The 23876-nt window shown below is 43.3% G+C and overlaps 1 protein-coding gene across 3 annotated transcripts in view; it reads left to right on the top strand.

Moving 5' to 3' along the window:
- Positions 1 to 23655, top strand: part of slc38a12 (solute carrier family 38 member 12) — a 48495-nt gene extending 24840 nt beyond the window's left edge. For all 3 annotated transcript variants that reach the window (XM_004071131.5, XM_020705016.3, XM_078951949.1), the window contains 2 exons: positions 9963 to 10056; positions 21333 to 23655. In XM_004071131.5, the coding sequence (XP_004071179.1) occupies positions 9963 to 10056; positions 21333 to 22096 (858 nt within the window). In that variant the 3' untranslated portion in view covers positions 22097 to 23655. The remainder of the gene's footprint in view (positions 1 to 9962; positions 10057 to 21332) is intronic.
- Positions 23656 to 23876: the final 221 nt, after the last annotated feature.

Genomic DNA, 23876 nt, shown 5'->3' with positions numbered 1-23876 from the left:
TGCGGCCTGATAAACGGAATGATTCATTGTGGAGGCTTGTTTTTTACTCAATAGCACACGGGATACACTCATGCATCATGCTTCCATTAAACAGCGTCAAGGACATCACGAGGGAAAGTGTAGCTCTGCAGACCCTTATCCGGGATTGTTTCCTCACATTGACACATCATGTCGCAAACCCTTAGGTTCAAAGCAGCTTAGAGGACTTTGGGCGGGTAGAGGGGTTGGGGGTCTTGATCTAAGGGATGTGAACCCCCGACTATAACAAACTAACATTATCGTTGTTAACCTCTGTTTTTCTGAATCGTCTGTAAACGTTTGTGTACCGTTTGTCAAATCATCTTAGAACAAATGGACTAAATCCAGCTCCAATCAAAGTAAGTCCGTTCAGTCGCCATTTTTTCAAGCAATGAACGCCGCCATGCTGGAGCCAGACGACATCAGTCAGAAGTGATTGGTTCAAGTCGGTCTGAGTCAGTGTTCCAATGACCTAAAAGCCAATGCTCGACTCATGTCATCTTAGATTTGATTCGGGAAAGTCTACATTAGGTATAAAAAGCCCTTGATTGTCCCTCCAAACAGGGATAGCTTCATAATTGACCACCAGTCCTTGGGCTCACATTGAGCTTTTGTTTTTTTGGTGTTGGACTATATTTAGATGCCTGATTATTTTTAACTGCTTTTTCACGTTTTTCTTTTGCCCAATTATCTTGGTTTAATTGCGGCGTTAAACTTTGTGAAGACGACACAAAGGAAATATGGCCTCATTACAGAGAAAGTTGAGAGTTCTTCCATGAAAAAACCTTTTTGTTGTTATTAAGACCATTCAAGTGGAACTTTCTAATCACCTTCTAAATCACTCTGCCGATGACCACGGTGCGATTAACTTTTACACAGCAGTTCTGCTGCAAACAAGCCAGGCAGCTCATTAACTGCACTCACATATTCCAGCGGTCTTTGTTTGACGGTGATGAGAAATGTGTGATTTAGTGGAACCACAGAGGAATGATGGTTCCTCTGTGCCATATCTCTGTGTCTTCTGAACTTGAATGCCTCATAATTCATCATCTCACGCTGATAGTTGATCTTATCTATGGTTTGGCTCTTGCTGCACTGTGGCGTGTTCAGGATCTGACCGTAAACCCATAAGAGGCCCATGGTATCTTCTCTGGACCTGTCAGTGTACCTGATGGATTTCATTCACCACCCAAGAGCTAATGAGACATAGTTTATATGGAAGACACCAATACGGTAGGATTCAGTAATGACTGGTTATTCTTCTCTGTAAAAAGTTGATGCTTTTCTCGTTTTCCTCTAAGAATTCCCAATTCCCAATTCCCAAATCCCAATAGCTGTGGGATAAAATGCTTCAAAATGTCCTTTTAAAATACTCAGATATCCGTACCAAGATTTCAACGTCTATCATGTCCTCGACTGATAGATTTGTGTTCATTTTTGTGTGTCTTATTTTTACTTTTTCTTACGTTTTTCATTTTTACTTCACTACAGTTGCTTTAGTATAAAATTATGTATAGATACGTTTATGTCGGACGTTCTTTTAACCAGTTGTGTTTTTGTATTGACTTGATTAAGCAGAACTGTCTCTGGGATTAAAATAACTCAGTTTTCATGTCTTGGAGTTGTGAAGATTCTCTTGTTTTCTATTTGCTTCAAGACCCACTTTGATGAAAATAGTTTTTTGGTGTTTTTAACATGTTCTTGTGGCATTTTTCCGATAATGGATGACATAGAAAAAGATAATTACGCTGAAAGCCACATTTCTGAGTATTTCATTATTGAATTGAATCAGGAGCAGATGAGCTCCCCGCTCCATACTGATGCGTCAACATGCAGACAAACGGATCCATGAACGTCTTTGTTTTCCTCGTCTGAGCTGGAATCTGGATCAGAACTCTAGGGCTGGATAGATCTAATATTGATCACCAATGTTGGGTTGGGGTTTGAGGGGCTGTAAGCTAGCAGGAGAAAGTGCAAACAGATCAACAACAGGGAAAGGAGGGTGGTGTTACTCCGTACCAACAGTCTCAGAGGGCAATTTCTAATGAACTCCTGCTGCTCTGCAGAAACTATGTCCTAGAAATCAACAGTTTAAAGAAAATTAGCTAAAAAAAACAACTCATAATCGGCATGAAAAGACCTCTGGAAATGCTTTGAGAATAGATGATAGATAGATGATCGGAGTGGGACTTTTAGGTGAGACTCCACCTTGGTCACGTTTGCACTGTGACAAACTTAAGCTCATTTAAATTCTAAAAGTCTGATTTTTGCTGCAGCAGTGGTTCAAACAACTTCAGTTTTTTTTCTCTAAAGTCTGACCCAATATTTGTACGTTTTTATTCACAACATAGGAATCAGGTGACGTATTGTTTAAAAATCAAGACAAAAACATTTCTAGCAGTTTTAGTTTTTTTTATCTCGTCCCTTTTCTTAACCTGTGATATAAAAGCCAACGAGGTTTCCAGATTAGTGTTTTACCAAAACGTGCATTCTTCATTTCACATTCCTATTATAATCTAATATCAGCCTTTTTTTAAAAATTAAATCTTTTTTTAAATCGCTGTAAATTCATCAAAATGTTGCTCGTATTTTCTATGATCTCTTTCTTATATGGTGAGTCAGGCGGTGTTAGAATTTAAAATAATCTAGTTAATCTGTAACTACTCTCTTCATGAATAGACAATAAAGCCTAAAGACGTATTGGACACCAGACTAAGTTGACTTTTTAACATGGGAGTTAGTGGGAAATTGCACTTATTTGAAACCAGCCTTCAGTGGTCATTATCTTATCTTGCATCTGCATTCAATCAAATCCAACATTTCAGCTCATATCTTCACAAACCGGGGCTTTTTTGTTGCCCTGTTGTGATGATGATTTCCTTCCCTTTGACAACACTTATCCTTTAACAAAATAATGACCATACAGACAGATTTTTTCCAGCATTTACGTTAATTCTTCTTGGAAGAATGATGCTGAGGAAAACCGCTCTTTCATCCTGATAAACATTTTTGCCCAGATGTTGCCTACCAGGCATCATTTCTGCCCCCCCATCATGTTCAGAGCCTCTCCCCTCGCCGCCGCCTCTGTGCTCAATGAATCACTTGTTATTGCCGTCATGAGGGTTTGTGCAGATCTGCATGGCTTTTATTGCCTGCTTCGTTCTGTTTCTGCCCCGTACATGCACAGACAGGTACTCTGTTCACCATACGTGACAAAATCCAGTCTTCTGCTTTGTTCAGAAGTGGCGTTTATCATCATTTTGTACTGTTTGCTTCATGTGGGAGCAGAACAGAGGGAGTCTTCTTCTCTGAGATAACCACAGCCCCTCATGTCCTCCTGAAGTATGATGCCAACCGTCCTTCAAAGAAGCTCATTTTTGCAGCTGGTATTTCTGATCTCATTTGTTCAGACATGACATGGAGCTCTCTTTAGAAGGACCATCAGTACTTCAGTGAAGCTCCTTTTTGCCAGCCGTTGGAGCCATTGTACTGTTGGGAACTCTGCTGTCTGTTGGACAGACCCACAGTTGACTGAGGTGTTTGCTGTATCCAAATGTCAATAATAAGTAAACTAGTTGGTTAAGCCACATTACTCACATGTCATTTTCAGCGTTTGCTTAAAAATTAGTGGCGACTTCTCTTCTTCTCTGAGCTTCTTGATCCAAAGGATCCAGAAAGATCTGAGCTTTAGGTCATAAGGTCCGCCGTTAGGGTTTTTCCATGGATGAAATTTCTTTTTTTCGTGATGCATGCTACGTGATTCATAAGTGTTTCTTGGATTCGTCATTCATCTATGTGTGCCGATGTCCTTCGAAGGTTTCTGCTGACAGGTCTCTACGTGAATTCGGTTTTTACCTGCTCCAAATTTCTGGTCGGTTGAGGATTACACCGTTCATGCGAAGTTTACATAGTTCTTATACAATTATTACATAAATCTTACGCAATTGTGCATGATTGTTTGGGAGATGCATATGCAATTTTGTGGCATTCCACGACCGTTGCACGTGTGTCTAACAGACCTTTCACACATGAACCACCGATGTTTAACTGTTACATTGCGTATACGGCGCACATATCATGTAAAAATGACGTAATTGATGCATGAATCACTAACGAATTAAATCTAAACAGCACAACAATCACGCACAGTTTATGCACGATTGGCGTATTGTGTGACGGGTACATAAATGGGCCGATCTTTGACTAACAAGTGGGGGTATATAGACTTCTCCCCCCATCTGGACAACCGACAGGGGGGAGCAGGGCGGTGTCCAGTGCTGTGCAGAAGGCTGGCGCTGATTTAGCTCTGGATGTGGTTTATTTGTACTTCTTTCGTGGTTTTAACATGGTTCATTCGGGATACATCCGTGAAAATGTATCTTCACATGAACATTTCCCATAAAGAACTGCAACTTTTCTCACTTTTTCCACGTATATTAACGTACGATTAGTTTTCATTGTATTATGCGCAAATTGTAGGTAGTGGCTGTGTGACATGGCCTTCAGGAGGCGTTTATCTGAAAGTATCTAAACTAACAATTTGATTTAGACTGTCTTCATTCACTTTATCAGTTTAGGAGATCGTTTTAGTCCATTGTTTTCTTTCATGAAGCTCTTTTTTCCAGTATTTTAATACTTTTTCCTGTTCATGAATCTGCCAACTCAGTGTTTTGCACAAACGAGGTAACGGTAAATGAGTGTGGACTCACAGTAGCAGCATTTTTACTCAAAATCCATTTAGAACAAAAGATGAACATCAGATTCGAATGGTCTGGGAGCCTGGGGCTGTGGGGATTGGAAATCCTAATCTCTCCAAAGTTAAAGTCTGGTGGATTAGTGGAGTCAGCCTGGATGTTCATGGAACCATCAGGCCTCTTCGAATGTCCACACTGATCCGTCCCCGGGGTGTTCTACCGCTAACCCTTTTTACCTCTGGTGTTTCGTAACTGTGCAGTATCTGCAGTCATAACAGCGTCCATCCGTCCTCCTGGGTCTATATTGATCCACTGTGGTTTCCAAACGCTGCAGGACATCTGCGTCATGGACGTCTGGCCGACCGCCGCAACAGAAGAGAAGTATTTGGTGATTAATTACGCCAATGGACTGAAGGTTTCGCCCAACTGTGGTGGATAAAGACCGGACTCAACACGTGGCTCAGGACAAACACTCGCGTGCCGGTTGGAGCATGAAGTTAAAGGCTTTTGCAAAGTTTCTGCTCAAACACATTGACAGTTGCGCCGTACTTTCCCAGTTTTCACCATCACGGAGATCATTCTCCATATCTAAGCTCTATTAATCTCTCACCACTAAACCCCGATGAAAAACCAAAGGAATGCATTTGTACATGGATGAAGTGCAGAACGGAACGTGGAGATGTTGAGGGGTGACATAGTCTTAAACCTCCACTGGCGCTTGTTTCACTTCCTTTAAGAAAAAGGCTTTCCTTTATAAAGTGGGTTTTGCTGTGAGCAAAGCTATGCATTCCCATTAAGGAGCTGCCAGGCCGGCCACTCTGAGTAATTCATCTAAGCCTTAAGCGGACCGCATTTCTGCAGAAAGTATGAGTCCGACCGGTTGTGTGCAGGAACACGGACCGTTGTGGGAGGAAATGGAATAACGGTAATGGAGAGGTGGAGGCGACAGGTTATTGGACCCTCTAGGTTTGATGTAATGATGAAAGTAGAGCTTCGGTCCTGCTGTGACCTAAGACAAATTCCCTTTTCTTGTTTTTGTGTAATCAGTATGTCGAAATAATAAAAATAAATAAATATATACTATTTACTGATACAGATCAATAACCTGAGTGAAAACAAAACGAACTTCTTCTTGAAGATGAACTCTTATGCTACGTGCACATGGGGCGTTCCTGAACGCGCTCTTAGCACACGGTGTTCACGCTGGACCGTCGCTACCCGATACTGCTGCATGCGCTCACAGGTGGAAGAGGCTACGTGTGAAAGGTCAAGGTGGCGTAATCCTGGGGAATCTCTCTCCAGGCTTTGTTCTTTCACAGCTCTATTCCGATACTTGACAGACTCGGCTTCATAGAATTTTGGCAGCACAAATCGCATTTATTTACTTCTCCTCCATAACCACTTTTCAGATGGTTGGCCCTTCTGTGCAAAGGACACTACCTATATGTCAGCACCAAATCTTGGTCAAAGTTAAAATGGTTTCATTTTGACACGCGTTTAATGGACGCATGTTTTGTAGTTTAAAAACAGGAAAGAAAACTTGTGTAGTGGCCGTGAACTCGACAGTTTTGAATTCGGAAGCCCAAAATGCGCATTTGAGCGCAATTTAATGGACTTTTTATTGGAAATGGCCACTTGAGCGCACGTTGGCCGTGTGAATGTAGTCCAACCCCGGATTTATGCCTGTCCGCCTGCGGTGCATCATTTTTTTCTGTGCTGATTCATTGTTACAACCCTACTGATTAGGTTTCCATAATATAAAATCAGAATGGGAGCTTTAGTGTTTTGTGTTTTTGACAGTCAGAATTTCGCAGAAATGTATTTTTTTCATCTGGTCTTTGCTTTCGTTCTAAATGTTTCTGTCTTGAGATTTTGGTAAAAAGGACTCAAACGTTGATCTGAACGTTGCTCGTCGTCTCATCTCGGCCCTCGTTGCGTCTCTGAAGTGATTGCAGCCTCTTCTGGCTTCACAAAGAGGATGGAGTGATTTTTATTTTTTATTTTTATTTCTAAAAGATGTATGCAAAGCACTGAGGCGAGGAGCGGCTGATGGACAAAAGGGATTCATTCCCTCTCCCCTCTTTCACATGATTTGTTTTTCCTCATTGCATTAAACAACAGACACGGCAGCAGTTCTGCGAGGAGGAAAATCTGAATGTCTGCCTAACAAATAAGAGGAAATTGTTCAAACGCCGTGATTATTAAATGAATAAATGCATCAGATGAATGTGTCCGTCTATCTGCTGATTCCATTCTGGTCAGGTTTGTTTATGATGCTTCTGTTTAAGCAGATTTTTGCTCCAGGAAGGAGAAGGTTCCTGCTGTTTACACAGAACAATGGAGTTCAGGTGTTCCAGGTTGGAACGCCATCAGTCCTAAACCGATGCAGATGTAAGCCGTAGGTCTCACACCCATCACCCCCCCCCCCCCCCCCCCCCACACCCAAAATACAGAGTTTCACATGACATCATCATCCTGAAGCTTTCTCTAAGCAAAAATGTCTTTAAATCAGAACACAAAGTAAAATTGGAGGCAGATGGATGTTGAGCAGAAAATGGCAAATTCCTCCTGAGGCAGAAAGCGGAGAACTTGAGGATTCAGGAGGTGAAATACAGCTCTGTCACGCAGATGTTATTAATTCCTCTTCTTTCTTCAGACACATCTCTCTTCATAATGTTTCATTCATTACCTCCAATGGCTTTTGCAGATTTATTATTTGGCTCGGCTGGAGCTGAGGCTGCACTTTGCCAGGAGTGCAGAAGGCGCTGATCTAATGTATGGACAGGCCGGCCTTATCGGAACAGGGCAGAATTAGTCTGTCTTGATTTCTCTGTCCTGTCAAAACCACAGATATCACAGCTTTCCTCTTAGGGACGAGTGTGTTCCTCGCTTATCCTTTATGGAAAAAGCATCTTCAAGACAGGTCCTGAAATGTTCCACTGTTTACTCCATTCAATTCTTACTCCACTCTAGATTCTCTAAATGGAGAATAAGAACATTTTATTAAACTTTTTGAAAAAACTATATTAATATTCTCCAAATAATTTTGTATTTTGCAACATTTCTAAATCTACTTAGAATGTTTCAGGTCATTTCTGAAAGCAGAAAAAATTCAAAATTCTGAAAAAAGAAAACATAACTTCCAGATCCAGAATATTTTTTTAGCTGCTTTTATCCGTCTATCTCTCTATTTCCTAAGTTGTACTCACCGTAAATAAATGTAGCTGCTAAATGTTTCTTACTGAGCATTTTTCATATTTTCATATTTTCATATTTTCTCATTTAACATTCTGTTCTGTTATCTTTAGTAGATTCAACATTTTTCCGCCTTCATTTTTATGCTTATTTAAGAATCTTGTATGTGATTTGATGATTTTTTTTTTCTTAATTTGTCCTGAGTTTATTTAGAATTCCTTTTAACGTTTATTATTATTTGCATTTTTATTTTCTTTCTTTTTTTTAAACAGCCTAACATTGGCCTTTGGATATTTATGACTCTTCTGCATCTGCTAATACTAGCTCTCTTTAAACATTTTTTAAGACCATTTATTTGGTTATTTAAAACACATTTTCAGCTTTTTTAATTTTAGCTTTTTCAAATTGTGTTCAGCAGTTTTTTTTTTTATTTCTTACTTTCAGCAGCTTATGTCGCTTCCTTTGTGTCACGATTCAAACCTTACATTGATTTGTTTTATTCAAATCTTCATCAAACGAATCGGCAATTTTTGGTTGTTTCCGATGTGAACGAAGACAAACGGTAAACCAACCTTAAGGCCCGTACACACCGGGACGAATATTCGCCAGGCGTTATTCGCCAGCGTTTTTCGCCACGTTTTTTGTGTTCACACCCAGGCGATTTTCGCTGACGATGAGTGGATTGAACATGCAATTTCATTCCCTGACATTAGATGGCGCTTAATGTAAAACAGAAATACTCCTGTACACAAGGTGGCGCTGCGCAACTTTACGCTTCTTAAAGTCGCTTTTCACTCAGAAGAAGAGAGCAAGTATTTACACGCTTGTCAGAATCAAACAACGAAAACATGAATATTTCAAGCACCAGTAGGTCCAACTGGTGCTTGGTTCGGGGATATTTTAGAATGTCCGTCATTATTGCTTCGCGGCAGTGTAGACGCTACTTGGTGTCTATCTTCTTCGCTGGTATGTGTGCTCAGCAAGGCAGTTTTGTGTTTGAGCGCCCCCAAGTTGTGTTTTACTGTAACTTCAGAAGCTCCAGACACGTGAGCAAAAGCGCCATTCTCATTGGTCGAGTAGATTTCGACGCGACGCGTCGAAAAAAAAAAACGAACCCGAGGCGTTTTTTTTTTTTTGACGCTTTAACGCGTCGCGTTTTTTCGCGTCGGTGTGCACACTCTCGTTGGTGCCCTTTGTTTAGTCACGAGGCGTTAAACGTCGGCGAAAATCGCCGGCGAAATTCGTCCCGGTGTGAACAGGCCTTTAACCAGAAGAAATAGTCCAATAAGAGATGAGGATCTGTTTCCGGCCTTGACGGCGTCTCAGCCTCACGTGTCATTGAACTGCCCTCTCCTTCCTGATGAGTGCGAGCGCCATCACGTGCACGTCTTCTCTGAAACCCCGCGGGCCGCCAGCAGATCAAATGGCGCTCGAGTGGCCGCCCGTGAGATCACACGCCATTCAAACTGACCTGAGAGTGTCGGACGAATCCATGTGGAGGAGAAGGAGTGAAGGGAGCTAATGGAGCTGCAGAGGCTGGGCTGCTGCCTCTGATTGCTGCTGTTGATAAAAAAGGTGTCTGATGGGCAATCAGAGCTGCGCTCTGGGAAGAGGTGAGGTTTTTTTTCCACTATAGATCGGTCCACCTCCTCCGGAGTGATGAGTCTGGGCCAGGGTTTGAAATTGCGAGTCAGGGTGGAATGAAGAATCCTAACCGACGCTTCTTCAACTTTACACACGTTTAGGTGTCGGATCAAACCTTCAGAGCTGCTGATTGATACCCTTTGATCTTTGGTACCTTCAGTCGGTCTCAGCTGATTTTATCTGAGGTCAAACTCTGGAGTTCGTCCTCAGGAATGTGTAATTAACACATCCTGCAACCTTAGACGCAGTCAGAAAGACGTGGGTGATGATACTGAGGTGTTCGTACTCCCTGTCTGACATCTACAGCATGATTTATTTGCAGAGAAGACACACTGAGGTGTTGGGTCTGCCTTTATGAAACTCTGACTTCAGTGTCTCACGCAGGTAAAACCCTTTTCTTCTGTTCTGCAGAGCGTCTTCACTCTCTTGTTGGGACCTTTCACCTTCTTCAACGCCCAGAAGACCAAATACCTGCAGATCCTCACCTCACTCATGCGTTGGATCGGTAAGACGTTTCCTTCAGACTTTCCCTCTGACGCCTCCTTTTGGACCCAAACACATTTCCATTTTATCTGCCTTCCCCTCGTCCCTCCCTCCCGCTGCCGGTCGGGTCCGTCCATCACGGTCCGGTCCCGCTCCGTGCCTTTGATTCCCATCTCCCCTCATTTCTCAGCCTGGCAGGTTTGACAGCTCGTCCCAAGCTTGATTGGACCGTCACTCACGGGTGGACGGGGGAAAATAAAGCGCCAGTCCTGGACCTGCTGTTGGAATCACAACAGCCCCACCCCCTCACACAAACACAGCAGCATCCATTAACTGTCCACTAAACAGCACAAAGGTTTGAGCTGCAACTTTGGCGCCGCCTCTGTAATTGATTGGGGGTGTCGGCGCGCTCCTCACAGCGCGGCATAACGATTCAAAATGGCCGTGGAGGAAGCTCTGCGTCCTTCATGTGTTTGCGCTGTCACACCCGGGAAGGAAAGCGAAGAGGCGTCAGGCTGGCCTGGAGCATTACCGTCGCCCATTTTCTCCACCAGCTGCTTCCACATTCCACCATTTATCAAGAGCTTCGGACCAAACACAACCGAAGGCAAATGTTCACATTTCACAAGATGTTCAAGATTTTTTGGAACATTTTCTCCTCAAGTCTACACATTTGATCTATTTCAATTCAATATTTTCTTTGTGCTGTTGACCCTTTTACAGCAGGGATTGAGCTCCAGCGTTGATGTTCTCTAAATTACTGTAAACTGTTTACGTAATTAACGAAATCTAACATATGCTGACGTTGAGAAAAGCAGTTTTGCTCTGATGTGCAACATTTTACAGTAGTGAAGTTGTTGCGCTAATGACGTGTCTACTTTACATAAATTGCACTTTACAATAGATAAGTGCTTAGTAAACTGTTTACGCATTAAAGTGAACTAGTTAACGTAGCTGATTTACATTAATTGCATAAGTGTTTCCGCAATTAAAGTAAATAAATTATTTGAAATTGGCTTTGCAGGGATTTCTGATGCAAAGCTGATTTTTTTTCTGCATCAGAATCTGTGTAAATTATATTTATTGTAACAATATTTCAAAGTGTTTATTGAAGTGCTTACACGATTACCGGTAATGTAAATCATGTACGTCAACTTTGTATGCACTGCTGTGAGGTAGTGTATCGTTGACACAATTAATATCAACCAGTCAGCATAATTTATTTATGTTAATTTCGTAGCATTAGCCAGTTAACATAGCTGATTTGAATCAGTTGATTCTGAAGCAAAGAAATTCAGCTTTGCATTGGTATCGGTACTAAGCCAATTTTATTCTCGTCAGAATCGATTGGAATTACTAAATTGCATTAAAACTTCACAGAAGTGAATCACATTAATTGCGTTGTAAATTATGTTGATGGCATAAACACTTTAAAGCAATAAATTACGCTAATTGTGTAAATGACAATATAGTACTTAATTACATTATTTGCGTAAACGCTTTAGAGCATTGCGTTAACTGCGTAGATACTTTATAGTAGCAAATTGGGTTAATTGCGTATACACTTTATATTAATAAATTACATGAATTGAGTTATTACTTTAGAGCATTAAATTACGTTAATTGCGGAAGTATTTTAGAGCATTATGTTAATTGTGTAAATACTTTATAGTAGTAAATAACATTAATTGCGTAAATACGTTATAGTAGAAATTTACATTAATTGCTTAAGTACTTTATAGAAGAAAATTACGTTAATTGCTTAAGAAGTTTATAGTAGTAAATTACGTTAATTGCGTTAATACGTTATAGTAGTAAATTACATTAATTGCGTAAATACTTTATAGTAGTAAATTACATTAATTGCTTGAATACGTTATAGTAGTAAATTACATTAATTGCTTAAGTACGTTATAGTAGTAAATTACATTAATTGCTTAAGTACGTTATAGTAGTAAATTACATTAATTGCTTAAGTACGTTATAGTAGTAAATTACATTAATTGCTTAAGTACTTTATAGAAGAAAATTACGTTAATTGCGTAAATACTTTATAGTAGTAAATTACATTTATTGCGTAAATACTTTATAGTAGTAAATTACATTAATTGCTTAAGTACGTTATAGTAGTAAATTACATTAATTGCTTAAGTACTTTATAGAAGAAAATTACGTTAATTGCGTAAATACTTTATAGTAGTAAATTACTGGGATTGGGTAAACACTTTACAGTAGTAGTAGTCTGGCTTTAGTAGTAGTAAAGTTTTACGCAATAATGCAAACCAGTTAACGTAACTGATTCCGGTTTATTACTTAAAAGTACACTTATGTTATGCGCAGAAAAAGGCAGCTTTGACCGTCGCTTTTCTCCGGGTCTGAATCCGTTGAAGTTAAGTTAATCGCAAAAACAGTCAAAAAGTTCTAGTCATTCATAGAGTGTCTTATTTTGCCACCACTGGCGACAACTTTGGTGCCTCGGGGTTAATGTGATCACACGTATGACCCATGTTTAAAGTGAAGACACACGGATCAAGGAGACAGAAACGTTAAATCATTAGCAGTCAGCATTCCTACAGAAGACATTCACAAAGAAGCAAGAACCTGGACTTCATGTCTTTAGGACACTCTACCATGATCATGGGTAGTTTCCATGACAACAGAAAGTTGATCCCTTCCTGCCAGATAGATCGACCTTTACTGCTAAGAACTTGCTCTAACTTGTGACCACAGAAGCATTCCCAGCGTCATCCGGCGTTTCTTTTTCAGGTCGCCCTTCCTCACCTCATCACTCACCATCTTTTTCCATCCACAGCCGTCATAAGCAGCAGATTTCCTAGAAAATTGCTAAATTACGGTGCAGCGTTTGGAATTATCGTGCTTTATTATTAGCAGTGATTAGATGTTTTGGCTGTGCTGGAAGACGGTGATGAAGTCATGGCCTATTTCGTTAATAACACTATTAATCTTGAGCGATGGCCTTGTTTTCTCTTCTGTCTGCGGCTGTGGGTCTGTTTGTGCCGCACTGAAGGGGCTGTGACTGGTTGAGTTATGGATCCAAGTGCTCCTGCATCAGAACATATTATCCCATTAACATTCGGCCCACTTCCACGAGTACTGCATTTGTTCTGCCCGCTGCCACGGGAAGATTAGCTGCTCGTAAACGGGGTTTGATTCGCATCACGTTACTAGTTCAAACAGAAGTGGGGTCATATTTCTAGACCGTCTTCGACTTGTTCAACCTCCAGCCAGCTGGAGTCTGGTCTGACACCTTTTGCTTTGTTGGGGATGCTTTCTCTCAGTCACAGTTGTCCGCCTGACGTTCTGCTGGTAAAAGGGGGCCATGAGATCTTCCTCAGAGCAGCTGCACTTTAGGTGACCCTGCTCCTTAATGGTGCAAACATAAGAGCAAATCACCATCCAACTACCAAACTGAGCCATCTGGCCTCACATCTAACGTCTAATTAGCTCTCCACGCTGCCTTTGTCATGCATCCTGCCTCTTATTGGATGAAAGACTTCACTCGACAACCTAGACTCTTTAATTAAAGTTCAAAATAGGATTACGCCAATATACAAAGTGTGTGTGGCAGCTGTTGGAGCTGGAGCTGTTTGTGAATTTCATGTAGTTTTTGTAAAGTAGACAGACACGCATCTGCACACCTTATTATCCTTCCAGCCCAGTTTCTCTAGTTTCTCCTGTTCCTGACCCTGACTCCCCCCTAACAGGGCTGCACCTGCTCTCACCTGAGCGGGGCGCTGGCCGCCCTTGGCTCTGGCCTTGTCGGGATTGGTCCGATCACCCGGGTCGCCTTCTCTCCACTGAGCTGTATTTATCTGTCATTTATTTTAGGACTCCAGAAGGTTTACAACATCATTAACCCAAATCGCCTTTGCACATTTTAAACGGCCCACGTCCTGTGAAAGCAGCCATTTAGTCACTTTTTTCCCAACAGAGCCACTTAATTACTCCTTATTCAGAATAGAAAATGGGGCAGCAATGCTCTCGCCAACAACACAGGCAAGTATTTATTCCTTTGGACCGGCTGCCATCCAGCCAGAGCCAGTCAGTAATGAAACAAATAGGTTGTGCATCTAATTCTAATCATTCATAAAGAGCCCAGCAGCCTGGTCTGTCTTTTTAAACCATTTCATCACCAAAAAACCTAAAAGCTTTCAATCGTTATCAGTTATCCATCTTAAGGCTACAGTAAAATCATTACATCCCAGAGAACAGGCTCACTGGATCACCTGGTCTGAATTAGACCCATCAATGCTATAACAGTTTTGAATCCTGGAATAAACACATATGTTTGTGAAAATATGATTTCTGATTATTTATAGGGAATAATACACATTTAAGAACAAGAAAAGTCTACTTAAATGGCATATTGTCAGATGTTTTAATCATCTGACAGTGAGTTGGTTTTATACTCTAATGATCTAAACAAGAAAGAATAAAGAAAATATAAATCACATCTGGATTTTTCTTTATTTTAAATAGTTGTGAGAGGGACCCCGATTGTTTACGATCAATAGATTTCTTTAAGACTTTGATTAATCTTAATTTTGAAAATACAAAATTTTTGAGTCTTAACTGGACATTAAAAGCATTTGCTGGAATTAAAAAAAAATCTCTATGAGAAAATGAATAATCAAAACAAATGACCTGACGTTCAATCTTCTCTGAATTCAAAAGACATCATTAAGATGAGAGAAAAGAACCAGTAAATCTGACAGTGAGAGCAGGAGACAGTCTTTACAGAGTCCAGAGATCTGAATGTCATCAGCATAGAAAGTGTTACAACGAGGGAAAGCCCGGATTTTAACCTGAGATGGCCAAACGGAGTGGATAAAACTTTACAAAGGTAAAAGCTGCCAGTAAAGCTGGAAAATGGTTAAACTTGTTCGGGGCACGCAGGTGACCCCCCCTTACTAAATCTGAGCGTTGTAGACCGCTCAGTGAACCCGTAGAGAAAAAATCTTCATGCATGTTTTTTTTACTGGCATGCTGCGGGCGACACTTATATAACACGTAAAGGGGAAGTAGGTGAGACCCCCCCCAAGTCCTGTACAAAGAGCCCATTGGTGCTGTTCACGTGACACATGTGCGCTTCTTGTGTGCAGCCGGACTTTTAGCCATGAGGAATTTGGTCAATCTATATAATCTTTGTGGATATCCTACAGACGTCCTACGAGCCCCTAGTCATGACGTGCACACACACACACACACACAGTGTGTCCAGTCAGTATGGAGCCAGAACTCACCTTACTAACGACTAGAGTGTGGCGTAAGGACGCTGTATGACATCATCACCCCCTAAGTGTTTGTAACTTTCAATATCCTTAAGAATCCTTCACAAGACTCTCACCCCAATGGTGCGTTCCATTTCTGTCCCTTGGCCGTGCGAGCTTCAGGGGGACCGCTAGACACACCTGTGCTGAATATGCAGCAGGTCCGCTGAGCGACTCTCCCCGGGTTCAGACGGGTCAACCCCCATTTGTCTGAGTGTGACCACGGCTTAAATCCGTTTAGGAAAGAAGCTGTGACTCGGACTCCGGTTTGTGTTGGGTCCCTGTGGAACGGACAGACGCGTCCAAAGCGCCGTCAGTCATTTGCAGCCAGAATAATGTGAACTGACTAAAGCGCTTCTTGCTTCAGGCTTAAATTTGTCCTGAATGCCGTTTTTTTTCTGAGAAGGCAGTGAGCTGTCGGGCTAAAGAGGGAGGAAATCCGCCACAGGGATATTGACTGCTGCCCGCTGCCATGTTAGAGACTTGATGTTGTTACTGAAGGTCGAGGTGGAGGGCTGGGAGCCCTGGTGGTTTGCTGAGTGGGGAGTTAATTTTGTTCAGAGCTGGCAGCTCACTGTGGGACCAGGAAATATTAGTCACTCCTAATGAACTGTACAGCACAGCCACAGTTCAGAGGTCCTGAAAACTAATAAAGGCTCACACATCGTTGGGCTCTTTGTGGCAGGAGGACGCATTCGCCTGCTGTCCGGCCTGCTTTAAGGTCAGCTGGACCCGTCCACACACTGCTCAAGTCAGGAGCTGTGATGTGAAGCAAACCTGCTGGGAAAATGGAGGAAAAAGGTTTGCAAAGCAGAAAACCTTTACAACATAAAAGCAGAAACTTTGTGGTTTTTTTTCCTGTTTTCTGTTTCAAGTGCAAAATATTTTTAAGACAGCAGCAGCTGCTGCTGCTGCTGCAGCTGCTGCTGCTGCTGCTGCTGCTGCTGCTGCTGCTGCTGCTGCATAGGGGAACGTGGAAGCATTTCAGGCACTAGCAGAAGGTAGCCTAGTGCATTATGGGAACACAGCATTACAGAGGAAAAAATCTGAAACGTGAGAACATCTGACGGATCATTTCCTCAAAAATCAGAGTTTTGTTTTAACCCTGGAGAACCCACAGGGTCAAATGTGTCCACAGTTTTTTATTAATTGTATTTTTTATTTCTTTTATTTTTACTTGTAGTTCTTTATTTTTTGGCTGTTGTTAACTGATAGGACCCTAAAGGAACAAACAATCATTGCCAAATTAACTTAAAAGCTCAGAGGCTGGTTGGGTTTTCCAGGATGGAATGTTATTACAGGGAATGTCTCTTTGTTTTAAAGTTGCTTAAAAGGAGGGAATCGCCAACCCTTCATGCTGGATGACGGTGAGGTAGATGAGAAGCCCCTAACTTCCTCCTCCGCTTCAGGAAGCCTTTGTCAGTGTGGAGTGACAACCTTCGATCTTCAGCCTCTCGTGCTCGGTCGCTCATGAGATTGATCACCTTTCGCCCTCTGCCATTTTCTAGGCGTTAAACGAGTCCAGGCTTCCATCTCTCCACAGATTGAGGCCGAGTCTTTTTCCCGAGGCGGTTGATGACTCCTCGGAGCGTTGAGATTGTCTGTCAGCCTTGGCTTAGCCGCTGCCCTCGTGTTTTCTGCCAAAGACAATACAGCAGGACGAGCCAGCACGGGGGGGGGGTTGTTAACTTGAAGCATTCCTCGCAAGGTCATTGCCGTTGCTTTTCAGGTAAAATAAATCACAGGCTGCGAGACGGAAGGGCACTAGTTATGCGGACGCGATATGTGGCTGTTTGACACCCCCTCAATTTATTCCCTTCCTGCTGTGACATGTCAGGTGGGGAAGGAGTTCTGTGAAAGCTCATCTAATCAGCATATCTTGACAGCTTTCTGCAGATTTAAAATGGCTCTCTTCATCTGTAGAGGTGACGGCGAGAAGAGAGGCTTTACCGGCTGTAAGCCGCCTGTTTTTCATCACTCATGATGCTGCTAATGAAGAAGCTCCATAAGGAACATTTTCTGCTCAAACTTACAGTCGTGGTTCGGCCCATGGGGACGTTGCTTTTTGATGGTCATGTGACCCCTTCAATGATCTCATTGGGATTGGTCCCACAGCTGTGATTGTGCTTCAAAAGGACTAAGCTTAAATGGAGACCATTGTACTTGAATGACTTTGTCTGACTAGCTGCTGAAGAACATCCCACAAGCGTTTCCAAGGCAACACTCCCCTTCATTATCTACCCCTCATTTTTTACTTTTGGACTGGATCTTTTTGCTGGTTCTGCTTCTGCAGGATTATTTGTCCCACCTACGTTCTCTTGACATCATAGTTGATAAAGATTTGGTTTTTATGGGTATTCCTGGGTTACCTGACCACTCCCTTTGTTTATCGGCTTGACCGTCAAGTAGGGCAACAGTTGTTGCCTCAAGGTGCTGGAACTGAAGGTAGAGGCCTTTATGTGGGGGAACCCTTAAACGTTTGTGAGAGATTAGTATCATGTAGTATTAGTATCATGTCCATTCAATGACACTCTTCCTCCATCAGTCAACAGACATCCATAGTTGGTCTGCTGGTAATTGGGAATCTGTGAAGGCTGGACTTTAGAACGACGTCTGCCGTGGCGTGTTGTTTAATTACTGTACCAGCAGTTTAAGCCTTCATCCCCTCCACTATGTGAACAGCAGTCCGTGGAGGGTCACAGAGGGGAGCAAAGGTGTGTCTTGCGGTTCCCTTGAGGCTCGCACGGTCACCTCAAGGAACGTCGTGAAAATGGAACGTGCCATTGTCATGCGCGTGGTAAGTGTAATGTTAGGTCCTAGTTATGCTAACGGAGTTGCATGCACTCATGACATACGGGTGATGCTGTCCACGCTATAGTCCAGGGGTCGGAAACCTGGGAAGGGAAGGACATTAGAACACGGGTGTGTGCTGTCACTCACCCTTTCCTTAGGACCCTATGGGGTCTGTACAGAAAGGGTTCGATCACGGAGCTCTGTGTTTTTTTGTTACGCTAATGCTAGCCTGGGCTTATGAGGAGCTTTTCGCTAGTGGGAGAAGGTGTAAACAAAGGCATGCTGGGAAATTAGCTAGGCTAATTTCTGTCAGCCCAGTCAACAGTCGACCCTAAAGCAAATTTCTAATGAGATACTGCAGATGTGCAGGAAATATGTCTTTAAAGAAATAACTCCATAATCATAATTAAAAGATTTTACAGTAGAAAAACTCCAGCTGGAGTTTTGGGTCTCAGTTTCATTCCAGCTTTGCGCGGTTCCAACACCATCGTCATTCTTGGAGGGGCCGTGGTTTCTGTTGGACCATCTTTGACTTTCCTAACCATCTACAGTTTCTCACAGCATTTTAAACCAGACTCCCCAAACATCAGCTGGCAGTCTTCCCATGGCTCTCGTTGTCTGTTAGCTTGTGGGGAAGTTCATGCATGAAGGCTCTGGAAGACCAACAGACCAGGGTTTGAGGATCAGACAGATTACTGATGTCTCCAAGTCAAATATAAAAACAAACTGAACAAAGTGACACTTAGCGTAGTGTGGGTGTAGCTTCAGGTGAAGCAGGAAGACTGATATAATCAGAGGATTTGTCTCCTTGTCCTTGAAAGCTGGTCGGTTGCCCATCAATCTGACCTCTCTGCACACGGGGCTCAGCCTTTAAATTGGGAGTAGCAGAGCTTTCCTCGGGGACAGAGATTACATTGGAAAGAAGCCAAAGACGCATTAAATATTGAACACAAGCACAGCAGGTTTTTCCAAGTATAGGCTTTTGATGTGTGCACGAAGGCTCCCATCGACTCTGATGTGCATCAAAGTCCTAAACAGGACCACCGTCCTCGAAACAAGATGTTTTTTGCATTTTTATTTGTCTTTGTGCCCTTTAAAACCCCATGTGAGCCTTTCCCCTGGTTTTTTCTGTGCATCCACACATAAACAGCTGTTCTGTCCAAGATCTGCTCAGTAATATAAAACCAATCAGTGGGGTTCTCCTAAGAGCTTGAAGTTTTTTGTTAGCAGTGAAAAACGCCCGTCTCCCACCATCTGTCTGCCTCCTCCAGTTTGTAAACACGATGGTCCCGAAAGGGCGTCCCGTGTCCTTGAGATGCAGACAGATGATGCTGCACCTGAAACAATTAAAATATGATTAAAGCGGTGTAATGAGAGCACATCTCTAAGGTTCAGGTACATTTGCGGCTGTAGGTGAGGATGCTGCTCAGGAACATTTTCAGGAAGCAAGCATTTGGAAAAACTGGTGTTGAAGACAGGAACAAACCATTAAACTGGCCTCAAAGAACGTTTGAACCTAAAACGACCGTCAAAGGCCCAGCCAGCGGGATGTGGTGGACTGTTAGACTGCTTGGAGGTTCTTCCACTGATGTGTAATTTCATCTCCCTGACTAACGGAGACTTGGAGGAGGTTTCCACCTGGATGCAGGGCTATCACACACAGCTCCCACAGTGACACTTTCTAAATGTCACTCTGTGTTTAAAAGACAGTGGAAGATGAAAGCTGAGGAGCTGGCTGCCGGCCACGGCAGGGCTGTGACTAACTGCTGGAGTCGCGGCCGATTGATTGAGAGCGTGTCTGTGGACTGTCGACCGGCGGCAGGACTTCTTCCCCCCTAGACACACTCGTGCTGTTTGCCAAAGAGGCTCCTCCGGAAATCAATCGGAGGAGCAGACGGCGCTGACACGCCGAGGCTTTCCTGTCTTCGGCTGATTCATGCGGGGACGCCATGCGGATCCTCCCCGTTTTACTCCTTGTGCCGTTGAAGGACGCCGCAACTCTCTGGGAGCAAACATTCACATTTCATTCAGGCACGGACAAACAAAGTTTGGCAAGTTTGTGATCCTCACATGGAGAATATGAAAAAAGTTGGTCGTCCCTCGTTTATCGGAGGAGTTACGTTCTACAAATAACCCAAATAGGTGAAACCCATAAATGATTACAGATGTTTGAATCTCTCTTTAAACACTCAACGTTCAAACCTTCGTAGAAAAAAATGTCCAGAATTAAGAATAAAAACAAAGATCTGATCGAGCAATGACGTAGTTTTGGAAAGCTGAACGCATTGAGGACAGGAGCTTCAAAGGTCATTAACCCGCTTTTACTGTGGTCGCTCACAAAAGAAACAAAAATTCAGTTTTTGTCCAGATGATGAAGATAAAGTTAGTTTTCCAGAAGCCGGCACAGTGATGCAGAAAAATAAGCTACGTAACCGGAACTACTTTTTTAGATGTGCGGTTTTCACTTTGCGTTATCACTATGCACACCCAGCAGGCAATCAGAATCGAGTATTCTCCCGGACCGAGCTTTAATAATAAATGTAGTCCAAATTGTGTTTTTAAGATAGATTTAAAGAAAATTTCTAAAACCTTATAGGAAATGCAAGATGAATAGATTTGGATTGCTACATTTTCTGATGATTTAATTGAAAGTGATCAAAGTTTTTTCTTTCATAGCAGTTCTGTGATAAGAAAACAGGCGAAACACTAAACGCAATGTATAGGAAGGTGAAAACCAACGCATGGCATGAGCTGCAGCCGGAAACGGCCACACACGTGTTCCCCATTCAGACCACTCATGTCACGTATAGTGTGGCAGCGGCTGCCCGCTGCCACACTATACGTGACATGAGTTTCATTGGGGTAAATCTATGTTTCTACAGGATCTCTTCATGTTTAGGTGGTCTTTGCTCGCCGCTTCCATCATCCCCACTGGAACCACACACACTTCTATCAGGTGACGTTTGATCAGGTGTTCCATCAGAGCGGATTCTACCCCGTAACCGTTTTTATTTACCATCTAAAAAAAAAGGAGGCTTCAAATGAAGCTGCAGTGAAACATCGTCAGCTTTTCTGCTGACGTGGGAATTTCCCCTCATCTTCCTTTCATCTCTTCCTTCCTGCTGGAAACGATGCGTTTGATGTCGTTTCTAACTTCCTCCTTTTACGGGGTCTCCTTCCTGTGTGACAGATTGTCGTTTCCTGTCTCTTCCAGCGTTCACCATGATGATCGTCCTGGCTCTGATCCGGATCGGGAAAGGAACGGGCGAGGGTCGCCCGCCGTTGGCCAACCTGCGCGGCGTGCCCAACCTGTTTGGGGTGTGCGTGTACTCCTTCATGTGCCAGCACTCCCTGCCCTCGGTGGTGACGCCGATCTCCGAGAAGAAGCGCGTCGGTGCTTTGGTGCTGGCCGACTACAGTCTGATCCTGGGCTTCTACGTGCTGCTGTCCTTCACCGCCATCTTCTGCTTCGACAGCTCGCTGCTGCACGACATGTACACGCTCAACTTCACGGACAACTGCGACGTGCTGGACATCCCGGTGCTGCGCTACTTCCTCGGCCTCTTCCCCGTCTTCACCATCAGCACCAACTTCCCCATCATTGCCGTGACGCTGCGCAACAACTGGAAGACCCTGTTCCACCGGGATGGAGGCACCTACCCATGGGTGGTGGACCGGGTGGTGTTTCCACTCATAACTCTGGTGCCCCCAATCGTGGTGGCCTTCTGCACACACAACCTGGAGTCCCTGGTGGGCATCACAGGCTCCTACGCCGGCACGGGGATCCAGTACGTCATCCCGGCCTTCCTGGTGTTTACTGCCAGGCGCCATCTGGAGCCCGTGATGGGCAGAGAGTGCGTCAACAAGCACCAGTCGCCCTTTCACCACGCCTTCTGGGTGTGGTTTGTCCTGCTGTGGGCTGCCTTCTGCCTCATGTTTGTCACGGCCAACATCATCCTGACGGACACCATGAAATGAGCCGTTTTTTCTGCTGTCCCGGCAGGCCTTACTGGATGGAGCGTGTGCCTTACTGTGGTCCCGCGGTTGCAGAAATGACGTATAATTAAAGATTGATTGATGACACTTTTTGAACAGGACCAAATTTTTACGTCTTTAGCTTTAGCGGCGCGTGAGCGCCCTGAAAGGGAACTCATTCTAGATCGGCACAAAGACCTTCCTTCACCTTTTTGGAAAAATGTTTACGAGATACCCCAACAGAATCCAGACGACAGTGGAAGAGAAGTGCGGCGCCTTCTACCTCGAATCTTTACTGTCAGTGTTGATGAGAGAGCGAAGCTGTGGAGATGCTGAGGCAGAGAAATCAGGCAGCAGGAAAAGAGGAAGTGTCTGTCAAAGTGCGACCGGTGTTCTGTTGTAATGAGATTGGAGCAGAAACCGACGCTGAAGAAAAACGAGTCTTTTGTAGCTGACGTCTGTCCTGTGAAGCTGAGACGGACCTGCTGACGGATAAACGGGCACAAACGGTGGTTCACACAGGCCGTGTCCTCCCCTTGGCGGTGGCGTCGGCCCGGTTCCTCGTCGATCAGCGGTTGACTGATCCTCTGACCTCATGCAATCGTCTCCAATGGACATCCCAGAAACCTCTGATGTTTTCAGTCCAGTCTATTCAAAGAGAACACGGCACATTTGAGTGGTTTGCACTTTATTCCAGCCTCCATTCTTTCATATCAACCCAAGCATTACCTGCAGGGGAAACTGCAGTTTAGTGTTGCACACGTCCAGCCCAAAGGACTATTCTGACTTCATGGTTTCTTTATAGCTGTGTGTGAGTCTGTAGAAAATAAAACTGATGGTTTAAAAAATCACACACAAATGTGGATCAATTAAGATTTAAGAGTTTGGAGATTAGCATAAAACCAAAGGGCCTCCAGACTTGATCCCTGAGGAACTCCTAACGTAACATTAGCATCATATCTCAGTATTATTACAAACACAACCTAGTATTAGTGTAAAACCATGTTGCCCTTATTGGAAATCTGTCAAATCTTTCTGTGAATCTTTTAAGGATTGACTCAGAATGAGGAGCCGCAGTGGTGACCATGTCGTTCGGTAGCATGACTGATGCAGCCGTTTCCTGCTCTCTGTAATGTAGCTGGAATTTAAGGGAATGCTCCGCCTCTCCAGTCCTTTTTAGCCCCGCCCCTCTAACGTTCTGGTGGTCCTGACTTTTCTGTCCCGTCATTTTCCATCTGTGTCTCTACGTTTCCCTGCGGTGGTCCAGAGCGTCTCGTGGGGGCATCAGACATGAGGGAGCTGATGTTCAGCGGTCGCTCCGGAGACGAGGATCGAACCTCGTCGTGTGTTTTCCTCCATTTGTTCTCGTCGGGTTCGGGTGACTGACCTTTTGTGTTGTGCCAGAAACGCCACCGGTGTTTTTCTTTTCCCGCTCCAGCCTTTCCTTCATTCTTCATAATTTGAAATTATGATTCACCTTTTCTAAAAATGTTTACAGTTTTCATTTTGTTTCTGTTCATTTTTTATGGTTTAAAATAATTAAAGACTTTATCTGAATGGAAGACGTTTGTGTTTTATCTTTGTGAAGCGACTTTAAAGTCTGGCAAAAACATCATCAGATAAGAAAAACTCTTTCATTTAAACATTTGTAATCTGCTTAATCTCACAGGATTATGTTTTAGGCTGGAAACCAGCACACTGCTGCTTTTTCAGAGGTGGGTGGGGCTTCCAAACGTTGCTTTAAATAATCCTTGACCTTCGTATTTTAAAGTCCCACTCTGAT

This window comes from Oryzias latipes, chromosome 8, assembly GCF_053564925.1.
Source record: "Oryzias latipes strain Hd-rR chromosome 8, Olatipes_Hd-rR_3.1".
Classification (NCBI taxonomy): domain Eukaryota; kingdom Metazoa; phylum Chordata; class Actinopteri; order Beloniformes; family Adrianichthyidae; genus Oryzias; species Oryzias latipes.
Note: the sequence above shows the minus strand (reverse complement) of the source record. Positions and strands in the feature narration are given on the sequence as shown.